The sequence below is a fragment of the Euprymna scolopes genome, chromosome 34, assembly GCF_053919585.1.
Source record: "Euprymna scolopes isolate OS-2025 chromosome 34, ASM5391958v1, whole genome shotgun sequence".
Taxonomy (NCBI): domain Eukaryota; kingdom Metazoa; phylum Mollusca; class Cephalopoda; order Sepiida; family Sepiolidae; genus Euprymna; species Euprymna scolopes.
The window spans coordinates 57,596,157-57,612,633 of NC_136515.1; the positions used below are offsets into that span (position 1 = coordinate 57,596,157).

The 16,477-nt window shown below is 33.2% G+C and overlaps 1 protein-coding gene across 5 annotated transcripts in view; it reads left to right on the plus strand.

Annotated features, from left to right (window-relative positions):
• The window catches only part of LOC145259266 (polyprenol dehydrogenase-like), a 244,249-nt gene that overhangs the window by 86,063 nt on the left and 141,709 nt on the right, over window positions 1-16,477 (plus strand). For all 5 annotated transcript variants that reach the window (XM_080117105.1, XM_080117106.1, XM_080117102.1 and 2 more), the window contains 2 exons: window positions 14,789-14,996; window positions 15,621-15,840. In XM_080117105.1, the coding sequence (XP_079973231.1) occupies window positions 14,789-14,996; window positions 15,621-15,840 (428 nt within the window). The remainder of the gene's footprint in view (window positions 1-14,788; window positions 14,997-15,620; window positions 15,841-16,477) is intronic.

Consider the following 16,477-nt stretch of genomic DNA (forward strand, 5'->3'; position numbering starts at 1 on the left):
TTTGGTTTTCTGGAATAAAGAATCTCCAAATGCGTTCAAGTATTTTTTCATCCAAGACGTACCGTAAAACAATGATCATTTGTGTATGTTCAGACACATCTGTTATTTCATCAGCCATGACAGTTACAAAGGAAGCTTTGCTAATTTCTGCCCTTATTTCATTATGGTATATTTGTAAAAGACAGTCAAGTATGTCATTCTGAATAGTCTTGGAAATACCTTTGAAGACATTACTGGTTTCTAAGTGATTCTTTAAATCTGGATCTAATTAAGATGCAAAATTTAAAAATCCTCTAAATACACTTGGATTTACTGAATCATCTTTTTCATCATGTCCTCGTGAGGGAGTTTCAAAGTTCCCACAAAAGAAAATACAATCTATTATTTTAGATAAAATTTCACGGTTCTTCTTAACATTCATGTTATGATGATTGATTGAAAGTCTGCAGGCCTCATTAAGTTTTGCTTTAATATTTATGGTCCCCAAAATTGATAGGGAAACTACATTGTCAATGTGCTTCTCATGCTTTTCAGTTCTATCTTTCATTTTGCTAATAGTTCTGAAACTATCTTTTGTCCATGTTACATCACCCCCTAACAACAAATAAGGAAAGCAGAACAATGCCTTTTTTAGTTCACAACCGCAAAGCTAACTTTTCTGTTGGTACCATTAAAGCTACGAATATACGCTTTGTTGTTGCTAATGCCTGGCTGAGATATTTGAATATCAGGCGTTGAACGGCTTCTTTTCTTAATTACAACTTTATCATGGAGAGACTGCTGTGAAAACTCAATCTGTTGAAGTTCATTTACCGTCGCAGAAGTTATTTCTTGGGGGTGCAAGGAGACCATGGTTAAATTCTTTTTATATCAATTGTATTGGGAAAGGTAAGTACTAGGTAGTCTATTAGTAGAATATCAATTAGGGTAGAAGGAATATAATGTTTATGTGATCCTCTTTTTGCGATTCAACTGAACCGGAAGTTCTGAGTTGAATCATACTTTTATAACTTTTAGGTCACAGATTTTTATTAACGAAAAAAGTTTTACTATTTAACAACGGTTTTATTTATAAAAAGCTTATTGTTAATTAAAAATAGGCGTATAACAAAATAAGCTTATCATTAAAATTGCTTTTTTTTAATACAAATATGTTTAACTTTGCCATTATAAGCCGTCGAAAAAGGGGTAATACGCAAAAACATTTTAATCAAAAAACACTATTTTAAATTGTATACACTTTACAGAGTAATAAAAAAATATACAAATATATTTCTTTTAAACTTTACAGATTAAATAAAATTTTACCGCAGGCAAACAAACGAAAAACATTGTTTAAATACATTTTATTTACAATTTTTTAATAATTTATTTTTTCATAAAAACAAAATCTTTGCCTGCAAACGATGGTAAAGTTAGGAGATTACCATTTAAAAATGGTTTTATTGGATAACAGTTTTATTTAAAATTTAAAAATGTGTGTTTATAACAAAACTTTGTAAATAAAATATAGAATAAAAAAGTTTACATGTTTGTACTATGAGCAAACAAAAAAAATTAAAGATACATAATTTTATTTACAAATCTTTTTACAACTTTTTATATAAAAATAAAAACAAACTTTGCTATTTACTAAGCTTATTATAAAAACGGTTTTACATACTCGTCTTGTTATTGCACATTTTAATTAAAAAACTTTGTTCAAAGTGTAAAACTTCTTGCTTTGTCCTCGTGGGAGGTAAATAAATGCTAAAGCTTTATATATATATATATATATATATATATATATATATATATATATAATGTGTGCGTGTATATATATATATATATATAATGTGTGTATACATATGTGTGTGTGTATATGTGTGTATATATATATATCGTGTGTGTATATATATATGCGTGTGAATATATATGTGTATATATATATATAAGGCAAAAACATTTCTAACTAAAATGTATTTTAAAAAATAAACTTTTCTTCGCTTTTCTATAAAAAAATGTAAATATTTTTTATTCTGTAAAGTTAAACTACTACAAAATAAATAAATTTTAAACTACTTAAAAATACAAATAAAATAAGCCATATAGGTAAAATAAAAAATAACATTTGTAACTTCAAGGCTAAAAGCCCGAACACTTTTAATTAAAAAAAAAAAGTTTGGCATATTATATATTTTTGTCTGCTTAAATCGCATTTCAAAGTGTGGGATTTTTTTTTTTTTTTTTTTTTTTTTTTTAAGGTGGAGATTTTATTTACAAGAACACGTTACACTTTTTAATAATAATAAAAAGAAAACATTTGTAAACAAAGCTTCTTAAAAAAAAAAAAATAAAAAATAAGGGAAAACGCGCAAATACCGCGTTTGGAACTGCGAAAAATACAGTTCCGATTTGACTCATATTAACCGTTCTAGATCGGGCATGCGCACAAGCGAATTTCACTAAGAATGTGTAACTGTGAATTTCGCAGCCCCAAGCAAAGTTTTGCTTTTATGCTTATATGAGTATGGGGACAATTATCGACATTAAGCTTCAGGATTATATATATATATATATATATATATATATATATATATATAATTAATATGATATATTATCACATACAAAGGAAAAAAAAATAAACGTATTCTTTTTAACGTATATCGATAATGAGTAGAAATGACTTGGGGGTGCTGCAGTTCCACAGCTCCAGGCACGAGCCGCCACTGGTAAATAGACGTGTATTTCTATTTTATATGGTTAGGTATGTGCATGTATTTATATAGTTGTATGTACAAGATTGGTTCATAAAATAGTTAAACTATCATTAATAATTTTTTAGTACAATAGTTAGGCATAAGGATTATGATGTGAGCTATATTTTTTTCATTTAGTTTTACGTTTTGTAGAAATTTAGATAACTCCAATTTTTGTGAAATTTTAACAACGGTAATTCTCGCTTCTCTTATTTTGTTCTTTAGTCTTCACATTCCATGGTTGATGTTTTTGCCAAAGAGGGAAGGATTGCTGTTTTCTGTGTTGAAATATATTCATCTAACACTTATCCTTACCGAGTTTTTGATCTCGAAATAGTATTGCTTTTTTTTTTTTCTTTTTTTTTTTTTTTAAGCTACTTATTACATCCAGTGGTTTCATGCTGGAGCGATTTCCATAGAAGATAGAAAGAAAAAGAAGAGGTATTAGGCATCAATTAATAAATATTCTTCCAATTTTAGTCTAATTAGCATATTTTATTGGGGTTTTTAGGAAATACAGACTCTCGTTTTGAAAATTCAAATACTTCACACTAGCAGGGGTGGGGTCTCTGCCTGGTTATAAAATACAGTTAATATGATATTTTAATTTGTCCAGATTTCGTATTTGTTATATAGAGTCCTAATTTCAAAAGTCAAAAAAAAAAAAAAAAGGATTTCTGTGCCATCAGCTAGAATCGAAACCGAAAGCAAAACTGTAGTATTCAAATCTGGTGACGTTACCACTGTATTAAAGGAACACGCATGAACTGATTAAAAATCCAAAATTAAAAATAAACTAAGATGAATGTATAAAATGTATAACGATTTTTTTTTTTCAATTTTGACCCATTTTTGACCCCTTAAAAATCTATTTTAACCAGCAAAAGACCTATAAAAAGAATGGTCCGTAAAAATCAATTGAGGGCCCTAGTGCCGCTCTGCGGCTTTTAGTTTCAGAGAAGATAGTTTGGAAATATGGAGACAGACAGACAAACATAGTGAGTTTTATAAATTATATTTACATTAAATTTTATCCGTATTCATTTAACATCAACTAAACAAGATTCTTTAAATTAAAATTTTTTTTTCTTAAGGCATTTTTAAACTCTTATTCACTTCAAACCAGGCATATTGCCACTTCGGACGTAAGCGGCTACTATTTTACTTCATATCTAGCAGGGGACTGTGGAGAGTTGAGCACTGACAGGTCTGCTCACACTACATTTAAACTTCTGCATGCTAATACAGTCAGGGAAGCTGGAAACGGGGAAGGAATTCCAAAACCACTATTAGAGTAGAAGACTTTCTGGCATCTAGGGACTTCTACAGTAAAGAAGTGCGATTTTATTGATAAGCACGTTAGTTCAGAGATATTTATGTCAAGAGGGTACAAGTGCTACAAGTTCGTCAGAGCACATTCCATTAAAGTACTTGCAAAACAGGCACAGGGATGCAACATTGCAACGATGGGACAGAGGTTGGAGCTTAGCTGATAATGCGGGACCTATTAAATTGGATACTTTTTTTTTCTTTTTCTTTTTTTTTATGATCCTGTCTAAGAGGAAAAGACAAGTAATAGATACACCAGCCCAAATGTATCATCAATACTCCATGCTTAAGCGAATTGTGGTTTTGTAAAGATATAGCATACTCTTTAGTGTGAGTAATTATTAGAGCTGTGACAACAGCATATTCTTTTCATTGTTTGGACTCTTGAGTAAATATATGTTTTAATATAGACTGATGTGGTTCTCGGTTGATTGACTGTGTCTTACTGTGTCGGATATATACTTGAGTCATCATCAATGCTCTGATCCCCATCTGGCATCAATTGAAATGAATGGCTCTCGTCTTGGGGAGGCCTCATGTTTTGACAAGCTTCTGGGTTTGACCTTTACTCCTGATCTTAAATGGAACACCTACATTAAATCCGTTGCCAAGGCCGCTGGAAAAATGGTGGGATCCTTCTATCGATCCAGTAGATATCTCACTGCTGATGCAATTCTCTATCTATAAAAGAGCCAGATACATCCTAGGATGGAGTAATAATGTTGCCACATTTGGGCAGGAGCTGCTAGAAAGGACTTGTTCTGCCTTGATAGAGCTCAAAATAGACTTCGTAGCCTCAAAGGGGATGTCCTTTTCTTTTCCCTGCAACCTCTTTCTCGCAGAAGAGATGTTGCAAGTTTGTCTCTGCTTTATTGTTATTTTCATGGCAAGTGCTCGGCTAAGCTCCAATCTATGGTTCCCCTTCGCCAAACTTTCACAAGAAACACCCGTCTAGCAGAAAACACTATCAATAATTTCCCCCACTCTTTATCTGTGTCTAAACCTAAACGTAGATTCCATGAGCAAAGCTTCTTTCTTAGAACTGCATGCCTATGGAATTGTTTTCCAGCTTTCCACCTGACTACAATATGGTTGTCTTCAAGTCTAATGTAAACAAGTTTTTGATGAGCCATTCCATATAAGTTAACAAATTTACCGAATTTCCATTACTAGCGATTACTATATTGTCCAATTTCTACTGTACCCTCTTTAACCCTTATCCTTGAGTGGTCTCTTGGCCTTGATAAGTGGTGATGCTTATGTCAAAAAAAAGAATAAAAAGAATATTCTGTTATGTTTTTGTTTTGTTTTTTGTCTTTTTTTTTTCAATTCATATTGTGGACCCTGCTTCACTTAGAAAAGGACACATTTCGGGTGACACCAGTATAACCGTCACCTTGATATATTTATTTATTTTTATAAATAAAAATATCAATCCAAAGATTAATTAAAATTGTGTAAATATATAAAAAATGCACTCTTAGTCACAAAATTCACTCAAACATATCAAGGTGAAGGTTAAATCGGTGTCACCTGAAATGTGTCATTTGCTAAGTGAAGACAGCCAGGGTCCTTACTGCAGTAGGTTTGTAATAACAGAGGCCACATCACATACAATTTTATTATGTCTAAACTATTATCTACCATCTTATGTAACTTCAGAACACCGTTACATATACACTTATTCATAATAGTAAATACTACCTTCTATCCTAGGAGAAACACCATCACGATGGCACACACCTTACAAAAATGTAGTTATTAATTTTCCCTCTATAACTAAAGTACTAATACCACCAGCAGTCTACACCGAGTACTATTACATACATTATACATAAACCACCCTGTCTGTCTTAGTAACTGGCTCATGAACTCATGCACAAACCATTACTTTTCCTTTTCTATTTACAAAAAATAATTAAAGTTGTGTAAATATATTAAAAAATGTACTCTTAGTCGCAAAATCTGCTTCAACGTAGCAAGGTGAAGGTTAAATCAGTGTCACCCGAAAAGTGCCCTTTTCTAAGTGAAGCTGGCCGAGGTCCTTATTCTCTACTTGGTCTCCTGTTGCATGTGAACATTAAACCAAGGAGTTTGAATGATGAGCTCCCAGATAGGGTGTTATTTGTCATGGCAATCTGTGGTTGAGAAGGAGTTTTCTTTTTTGTAATTGTTAAAGGAAAGTTATGGAATAAGGATTCTAGACATAGGATTTAGTAGCATTAATAACAATAAGAGTAGATGGGAATACTGCTACTTATCTCTTTTTAGACTGACTACATTTTTGTTTTTAATTCTAAAGTATGATTTCTCGTTTAGATTCCTTTCTTTTGAACATTTTCTCATTTGATCAAATTACTTGACATCTAAGATACGAAAGAACTTTTAATTATATTCAATTATTTTATATTGATTGGTTATTTTAATTTGTGATCATCAAAAATTTGAATGCACAAATTTTTGAGAACAAATAGGTTTTATTAGCCAAACAAATTAATATATGATTATTATGGTTGTGTTAATATATAATTATTCATTGTTGTATTATTGATATATAATTATTATTGTTGGAAAGCCAGGATTTAATGTCCGGTTAGGTTTTTAAATCCCTAAAACAGGTTTTCATGGTCAACAACTGATGATCCCTAAAATAATATTAGAACTAGTATGAATTCTTAGAAGCAAACTTATACAGTGATTGCAAGAAATTCATTGATTTACAAGCAAAATAGTTTTCCAGAGAGGGATATGGAATTAAGTTTTTTTTTGTTTTTTGTTTTTTTTTGCTTTATATATATATATACTAGCAAAAGTACCCATCGTTGACTGGGTTCAAAAACAGCCTACAGAAAATGGACTCTGATTTATGAAAGTATGATAGGTTATGAAAAGGAAGGGTTGTAAATTTGGGTTGAATTTGGGGGTATCAAAACCAAAGCAAAATATGATGAAAGTAAAAATAAAATAGATAAACCCCATAATTTATTATACCATACCTGTTCACACTGAAACACTTATCACAATATTCTGTGGATCTATATTAAAAAACCTTGTTAAACTTTGTGACATATTGCCATTCTATGGAGGTCAGATGCAAACGAACACCCCATAATTTTATTATACCATATTTCTTCAAAGTGAAACATAATTATCAAAGTATACTTACACAGATAGATATGAAAAGTTTTAATTAAAGTCTGTGCCTATTTCCATTCTATGGAGGCCAGGCACGAACGCAACCCCCACAATTTTATTATACCATCCCTATTTAAGTTAAAACATACTTATCAAAGTATTCTTACGTAAATCTATATTAAAATTACTTGTAAACGTTTTTTTTTTTTTTTTAATTTTTTATTTCCTTACTTTGTGGACCAGGCACGAACGCAGACCCCCACAATTTTAATGGACCACCATTCTGCCAGATCAAACATACCCATTCCTGTGTCTCTATACATCTTCTATCATTATATGTAATTAGTTTTTTAAAATAGTCAACCATATAGGAGCCTATTCGTGACCAGACACACACACACACACACACACAGACATTCAGCTTTATATTATAAATATATATAGTTTAAAGGTTGAAAAATTTTCAATACCATATATATACAAGGCCGATAGCCATTAGTCGCGTGCTCTTGTGTAATGAATGAATGCATGAATGTAGGATTGACATGAAATTCTTAAAGATCAACTAAAATGACCGAAAAATGGGCTGAAATGACTTGAATAAATTAGAAGTAAATGTGTTACAGACCGACCGATGGAGTGACTTGCATACAACTAAAAATACCTTAGCATGGAAGGGACTCTGATAGATGCTTTCGAAACCCCTTGCAAATCTCCCGCGTCGACACTAGGGCGTGCCCTTCCAGGTTGTTTACTTTTCAAATGTACCTGTCCGAGCCGCGCCTTAGAGCAGCCTTACGCTCAACAGCGTCAACGTTAACAGCCTCGTTCGAGACTTTCATTAGCCTAGCCCTAACTATCTGGCCCTCGTACCGCCCGTTAGTCATGCGGTTGAGGTCTTGTTTAACTAGTGCTATCTCTAGGGGGTCCCCCCCTCCACTGCCCAGCTCAGCCTATTCTCTATACGCTTCTTGGCCTTAGCCTTATCTAGCGCAAGGTGTTGGCTGTACTGGACCAAGAAGCGTCTAATCTTAGCCTTGAGACTAACCCACCACTTACTCCCGGTAACCGCCCCCACTAATGCCCGTTGGATTATCTTTTATCTATTGTAACCTGCAACCGGTAGTCCTCCAGCTCCATCAAGGTGCTGTTGAACTTTCAGTATCCGGCCAGTTTAGGCCTAGAGCTCAAGTTCAGATGGGCCATAACTAGTTTATGGTCCGAATGTCCTAAAAAGTGGAACGTGGGGCAAGATAGGAAATCTACATCGCCTCTTCTAACTAACATCCGATCCAAGTGACTACTTGGATGGGAAAGCGCATTAGGATGCCACGTCAACATCTCCCGCCCCAGGTGATCCAGGCGAAATCTGTCAACCAGGTCGCACGAAGCCATCAGGTCAGACAGACTGTTGTCACACCACACCGACCCGCTAGTCCCCTAGACGTTATCTATCCTGGGATCCAGGGTGGCATTCCAATCACCCATTAAGACTACCCTCTCCGGATCATCTATAAAGCCCTCCACCCGTCGAAAGAAGGAAGCTCTCTCCACCGCGGAATTAGGCACATAAACTGCGACTATCCGAAACACACTGCTATTAACGGCAACATCGATGACAATTGGTCGCCTGTCTTCGTCTGCGTGAACAACATTAACCGACGCTGATAGGGTGCAATTTACTAGCAAGGAGATTCCACGACTATAGGTATTGCACTTTGATCTTCCTTCGCCAAAAGGCCAAGAAAAGCTTAAAAAGTTAAGAACAGCATCTATTAACAACAGACCTTTGATCTTAACCAAAAAGGCCAAGCACAAAAGTGTTACGGACAGACTGATTTATAGAGTCGCTTGCATGGGACTAATAATTGATTTTGTTAATTGTTTTTTTAAGTGATAGTAGCAATGTAGAAATGCTATCATAGAACAAACCTTTCTATCACTTAAGTGAATTTGAATACAACAGTGGCGTTCCCATGCTGTTTTTTTTTAATAACTTAATTAAGTAATAAAAAATTTGTAGCTTTGTGGTAAAATGCCAGATTACACCTAATGCTGTTGTAGTTCGATCCTTGCCAAAGTCAAGGCATGCTGATGATCGCTAATTTGCAAGAAACGCGTATCCATGAATAAATTTTATGCACATAAAAAATTATATAGTTAGAGTTGTGTTTTCCGTGATAGAAGCATTGTTTAAATTTTTAATTAAAATGCGTTTATAAGCCAAATTACAATGCAATATTATGAAAATAAACAAATATTTATTTGTTTAAAATGAATATTTTGGCGATTTATTAGTTTATTTAAAAATATATTAAAAAAAAAATTAAACATATTATAAATATAATATAAAGAGGTTATTAGCAAATAAGAATGTAAATATATCAATAGAATATTAATACCAAAAATAGGAGTGATGAGTGTTGTAGTGGGTTAGTCCGAATCATATACCTATAGTAGATTTGTTAAAAATAAAATATTAATACTTTCTTTTTTGGAGACAAGGATAAATGACACAGATAAAAAAAAAAATTTTTCACAACATGAATAGGTTAGCTTAATTAATCTGGAACAAGAAACTAGATCTAATATTTGGAACATTTTTTGTTCTTCCGTTTAAGGGAGGTGGTGTTTGATCAACACTGCGGGGGTGGGGGGAGCCATGATTTAATATAATGTTTTGTTTTTAAATTCCCAAAACCGTGTTTCGTGGTAAACAACTAATAATCCCTGAAAAGTTAGGACTATTGTGAGTTCATGAAAGTAAGTTGATTCAGCGATTGTAGGAGATTTAATGACTTACTGATAAAATAATTTTAAAACGAAGGATTAAAAATTCTATTTAAAAAGAATTTTTATATAGTTTTCAAGGTTAAAAAAAAAGCTTCCAAGACGTATGTAACAGTAGAACCCCAGGATACAGTGACACAGGGATACGTTTTTTGTTCTGGTTTTTGTTTTTCCACACCGTGGTTACGATATTTGCCCTGCTTTATGGTGTTATTTATAATGTTATTTTTTAATTTTTTTTTTTTTTTTTTTATTACATTTTCACCCCAAACAAGGCACATTGCTACTTTGTTGTAGGGGGCTACTGTCAGGGACATAAGCATCAGGGGTACTGTGTAGGAAGTTGGGCAGCAAGATGTCGGTTCATGTTGCGCTTGAACTTCTGCATGTCAGTACAGTCGGGGAAGCAGGGACCCGGAAGGGAATTCCAAAGTCTGGCTGTTCTGGGGAAGAAACTACTGGAATAGAAGGCTCTCTTGCATCTAGGGATCTCTACTGTAAAGGGGTGAGACTTTGATTATATACATGTGTATTATATACTGTATTGTTACTAATTTTTAATACGTACTGTATAAAATTTTGCTTATGCCCCGCCATACAGCGGTTTCACCAACCCTGGAACTGATTAATGTCGTATCCCGGGGTTCTACTGTATATACGTATTAGTAATGGGACAAGTCCAATATTTTTCCCAATTCCGATTCTTTATAAATCTCTTCATATTTAACCATAAAGTTATTTTTGCCTATTATCGTAAAAACATATGTTAAAGGTTTATATATTTTCTCACACATAAAAGACACTTGTGGGAGGGGGTGATCTATAGATTTTAGTTTTACTGGAAGTTTAAATCAATAAATATTTTTTATTTCATTATTGCTACCAGCAGTGGAAGAGCTTGTTTTAAACAAAATCAAATAAAAAAAATTTTTTTTTAAAAACAGATAATTAAAGGAATCAGTGTTGGCATCAGAAAAGAGGCACAGATTTTTACAATTTCGATACAGATTCCGATACCCTCAAAAGATCCGATTTTTCAGATTCCCAATTCCGATTAATCACCCCCAACACTAATATATATATATATATATATATATATATATATATATATATATATATATATATATATGTGTGTGTGTGTGTCATCCACATGCAGTACTGTTTTGCTGTTTCACAGCTCATCAGTGCTACTAGGATTGTTGATTATTTATTTTTTATAAGCGATTTTGTGGTATTTTTTTCTTCTTCCCTTTCACTCCCTGAGTGCTTGGAAGAGAGAAGTTATCTGCCCTTTGCTTAAATTCTTGTCACCCCACAATTTGGGACGTATTATTTGTAATTAACTTATTATTTAAATATTTTTAAAAATGTTTTTACATGTATAAAATTAAGTTATCTATAGACATGCATGTTTCGTCGTTGTACAGCTAATCAGTGTACCTCTGATTAGTAATTTATTTATTGTGGACTTTTATTTTTATTTTTATACTACCTGACGGAGGCCAGAAGAACAGTTGGCCGAAACGTCGTGAAACAACAACTAAAAAAGATGAAGATAATAGTCCGCAATAAATAAATTAATAAATAATACTCATCTCAATAATGAATTCCAATTAAATAACATACTCTGATTAGTAGTTTGATGGTACAATTAGACATATCTCCCATCATTACAGCAAGAAACATATATTATTTAATTGGAATTAATTATTGAGATAAGTATTATTTTTATTAATTTATTTATTGCGGATTATTATTCTCATCTTTATTAGTTGTTGCTGCTGTTGTTTCACGTTTCGGCCAATTATTCCTCTGGCCTTCGTCAGGTGGTAATGCGATGGGATAGGAACTCGGAATCTCCTAACTGCATTCTCAGCAGTTATATTGTGATGCATTCTCAGCAGTTATATTGTGAAACATCAACAAACAAATGAGAATAATAGTCCGCAATGAATAAATTAATAAATAATGCTCATCTCAATAATTAATTCAAATTAAAATAATATATGTACCATTCGGTACGGATCTGACCATGGAAGATCAGATAATAAATAAAATGTGGATTTATAAGATAAAAAAAAAATTCAACCTTGATCGCCCTTCGGGGCCCGTTGAATCTCTACGGTTCCAAGTGAACATTGCCTGAAGATAGCGGTTTCAATCCTACCCAAAGTCTGGTCCTGGATATGACCTTAAACTATATCCGATGGTGAGGCCCCAGCTTGCGGGCTCTGGGGAGTGTGGAGCCACCCTTTAATTGCCATTGCTCCCAGGTCCACTCTGACCCAGAGTGGTAATACCTGTTAGGGTCCCAACTATGGGTTAAATAGAAACTGACTTGCTAAAAACAAATATATTCTATTAAAAAATTTTTTCTTCAAAATCACCGGATTCGGCATTAAATAACCTGAAAAAGGGTTGATATGCCGTAAAACAAAAACAACCAACCAACCAACCTACCCAAAGCCTGCCAGAGGCTTACTTGGCCAAAAACATGGTGAGACAACAATTATGGAAGGCTGTAATTGCTGAGAATGCAGCTAGGAGATTCGGAGTTCCTATCCTGTCGCGGTTACCACCTGACGAAGACCAGAGGAATAGCTGGCCGAAACGTGTAACAACAACAAACAGATGAGGATAATAGTCCGCAATAAATAAATTAGCAAAACACGTTAGGTATTTATGAAAAGAATATAGGTATTTGCCTATCAGTATGCTAAGTTGAAAATTAAAAAAAGTAAACGAATAATAATAAGATGAACAAAAATCATATGAACTGATTCTGTTTTTTAGGCATTGAAATGTAAGTCATCACTATATATGCTCTGAGGACCGAAATTAATGTTCATTGAGCTTACCATTTGTAACAATTAGTACTATATTATAAGGAACATATAATTCAAGAAATATATACAAGGTGTCCCAAAAAAGAGCCAGATACGTCCAAGGATGGAATACTGTTGCCACATCTGGGCAGGAGCTGCTAGAAAGGACTTGGCCTGCCTTGATAGAGTTCAAAATAGACTTCGTAGCCTCGTAGGAGATGTCCTTTTCTCCTCCTTGCAACCTCTATCTCACAGAAGAGATGTTGCGAGTTTGTCTCTGATGTATCGTTATTTTCATGGAAAGTGTTCGACTGAGCTTCAATCTATGGTCCCCCCTCGCCAAACTTTCACAAGAAACACTCGTCTAGTTGTAAACACTATCAATAATTCCCCCCACTCTTTATCTGTGCCTAAACCTAAACGTAGATTTCATGAACAAAGCTTCTTTCTTATAACTGCACGCCTGTGGAATTGTCTTCTGCTTTCCGGCTGACTACAATTATGGTTGTGTTCAAGTCTAAAGTAAATAAGTTCTTGATGAGCCGTTCCATATAAGTTATCAAACTTACCAAATTTTCATTACTAATGATTACTATATTGTCCAATTTCTACTGTACACTCTTTAACCCTTATCCTTGAGTGGCCTCTGGGCCTTGATAATGTGGTGATGCCTATGTAAAAAAAAACAAAAAAAACTACCTTTCTATAATAAATATCGACTCCTTGATGGTATAACGACTCCTGAGGACTTTTGTAAAGTTAATCTAGATGTTCCGAAATCTTCTTTTTTTTTTTTTTTTGCTAGTTTGATGCTTCTATTGTTCTATCTTACATTTGATCAATTCGGCTTCTTTTGGGACACCCTATATATATTCTTTTCTATAAACCCTGGAAATCTATATAAATAAAACAGTAGATGTATCTGTGTGTTTGCATGTAAATATCTAAACAATAAATTCTTAAACTTTTGGTTACGTAACCTTGAAATTAACAGGAAATAGTACTTATACACCAAGCATGGGTTATAGCAAGTAAAATAGTAATTATAATTAACAGGAAATAGTAATCATGCACCCAGAATAGTTTATAGTGAGTAAAATCTTTGTTTGGGTGGATGAATAACAAGTACAGACATATATCAGCAAATTGAAATGCAAAATATCCATTTCAACTTGTCGACATATTTCTATTTCTTTCTGTGCATGCCCAAATTCAATTTATTTCTTCAAGTTTCTTAATATTAAATCTTTCTTAACTATCTCTCGGTATGGAACATGGTTGGAGCGCTAAATATTTTCGTTTTGATTTTAGCTGATGACACCCAAGTCATTTTTTTTTACTTTTAAAATCAATAGTATATATTAGGTACAATATAATGTTTAATAGAGAATTAACTCTATAATAATAAATATGAAATCTGCATGAATCAAAATATATTTAAGCATATTTTACAACCAGCAAGGCCAGCTGCCCCTCACTAGTATAGAATAAATAACAATAAATAAATATTATATTATTTATTGTGTGAAAAATTCAAATAATGCACTGAATTTTGCTTTGTTTTTTTTTTGTTTTTTTGTTGTTTTTTTGGAGTGGATGGGGGGTTTTTGTGTTCTTTTTTGTTGTTATTTTTTGTTTGCTTTTGATGTTTTTGTTTGTTTTTCTTTTATTTGTTTGTTTTTCTTTTATTTGTTTGTTTTTCTTTTATTTGTTTGTTTCTTGTGTTTTTGTTTTTTTTGGTGTTTTTTGTTTTGCTTTTTGGGGTTTGTTTGTTTTGAGGTTTTGTTTTTTGTGCTTTTTTTGTTTATGTGTCTTTGATTTCCTTAGTAGTTTTTGTTTTTTATTTTTGTTTAGTTTTTGTTTGTGTTTTTTTTTTTGGTCTTGTTTCTTTTTGTTTGTTTCTTTGTTGTTGTTTTTTTGTTTGTTTGTTTTTTTGTTGTTTTTTTTAAGGCTTTTTTATTTTTCTTTTAGCTGGAGTCATGCACATTCCATACAAGAAGACAGTGGACGGCATCGAAAAACAGATTGCAGTCAACTTCATGGGTCATTTTCTTCTGTCCATCCTCTTGCTGCCCGTACTTAATGTCTCTGGTACAAACCAGCTGTTTGCTCGCATTGTTAACGTTTCCTCTTCTACACATCGTGTCGGAGACATTGACCTCACCACATTCACATCCAAGTACGAATCTTTAAACCCTTCATTTTTTTTTTTTTTTTTTTTTCAATTCATAACTCAGCTGACATAGAAAAGAATATCCGATGTCATCAGGCCTCCACCCACTATCGGCCAATCTCGAACCTCTGTCCCATCAAAAGTAGTTCCAAAAATGGAGTGTTTTTATTAAGCCCTAAAAGAGCCCCTGAGGCAAACCCAAGAGTTATCGCAACGTATAGACAAACAAAATTATATAGAAATCAGTTAGTTACAACTTTTCAGGAAGTTTTATAAAAATCCAAGGCATCAACTTTTTTAATAAGCACAAAAGTGTCAATTTTAGCCATTTTTACCTGAAAATCTATTCTGTTACTTTTTTACTCATGTCATGTTTAATGTTTGTGCAAATTTTTTTTTAAATTCCCAGGCGTAATTATTGAGAAAAGTGCAGATGAACAAACAGACAAGGGTGAATTTACAGGTCCACCCTCCTTTTGTCGGAAGACCAATAATTATTTTCTTCTTGTTTAACGATGTATTCACGTATCAAATTGATTTTAATAGATTTAAATAAATATGGATTAATTTTGTTTTTTGTTTTTTTATGCTTCTATATGAATTTTGTAAGATTTTGCTTTTTTTTTCCAGGGGAGCTAAGCCAACACGATATTCGCCATACGCATCTTACGCACAGTCTAAGCTGGCCGTCATCATGGGTACATACGAACTGGCTCGAAGATTGAAGGCAGCCAAGTGTTTCCGGGTAACTGTTAACTCTCTCCATCCAGGGCTGGTGGATTCCAATTTACATTCCAAGGCCATTTTTCCGGCACCATTTTTACGGAGAATCATTGGGCGATTCTACAAGGTGAGTAAAACCAATAATTGCAGAGGAATTTCAAGTTACAATGAATTATTTATCTAAATTAATATGAGGTAAATTATACGCGTTTTTCTTATGAAATAGCAAAGCAGAAAGCATAAGCATTCGCTAAACTAAAAAATGTTTTAAAAAATAAACAAAAATTATGATTATGGGCTGATCCATTCCTTTGGTCATTGGAATGCAACCAATATATATGCTCTGACAATTGAAACATAACTTCATTGAGCTTGTTATTTGAAACAATTTGTATAACCTTACACATACGTTAACATGGAGACACCCAGGATCCACACATTGTAGACTCAGTCACAAAGGAGACAAAGAATAGGAAAGAGGAAAGAACTTCAACTCCGGTTACAGGTTTTAAGAAAAGACCTTGATTCTCCCACCCACGCATGACTTCTCATTACGGCTGTGACGTCACCCACGTCTCTAACGTGATCGTCTTCTCTAACGTCCTCTCTCTCTCCTTTTTATAATTCTTTTTCTTTTTCCTTACCGTGATGCCATCATATGCACGTCCGCACTCTATTACATCTGGACGATATTATAAGGGATATATACCTTAAACATATGTATGTTTTCTATAAACTGAGGAATTCTCGCTTCTCTTATTTTG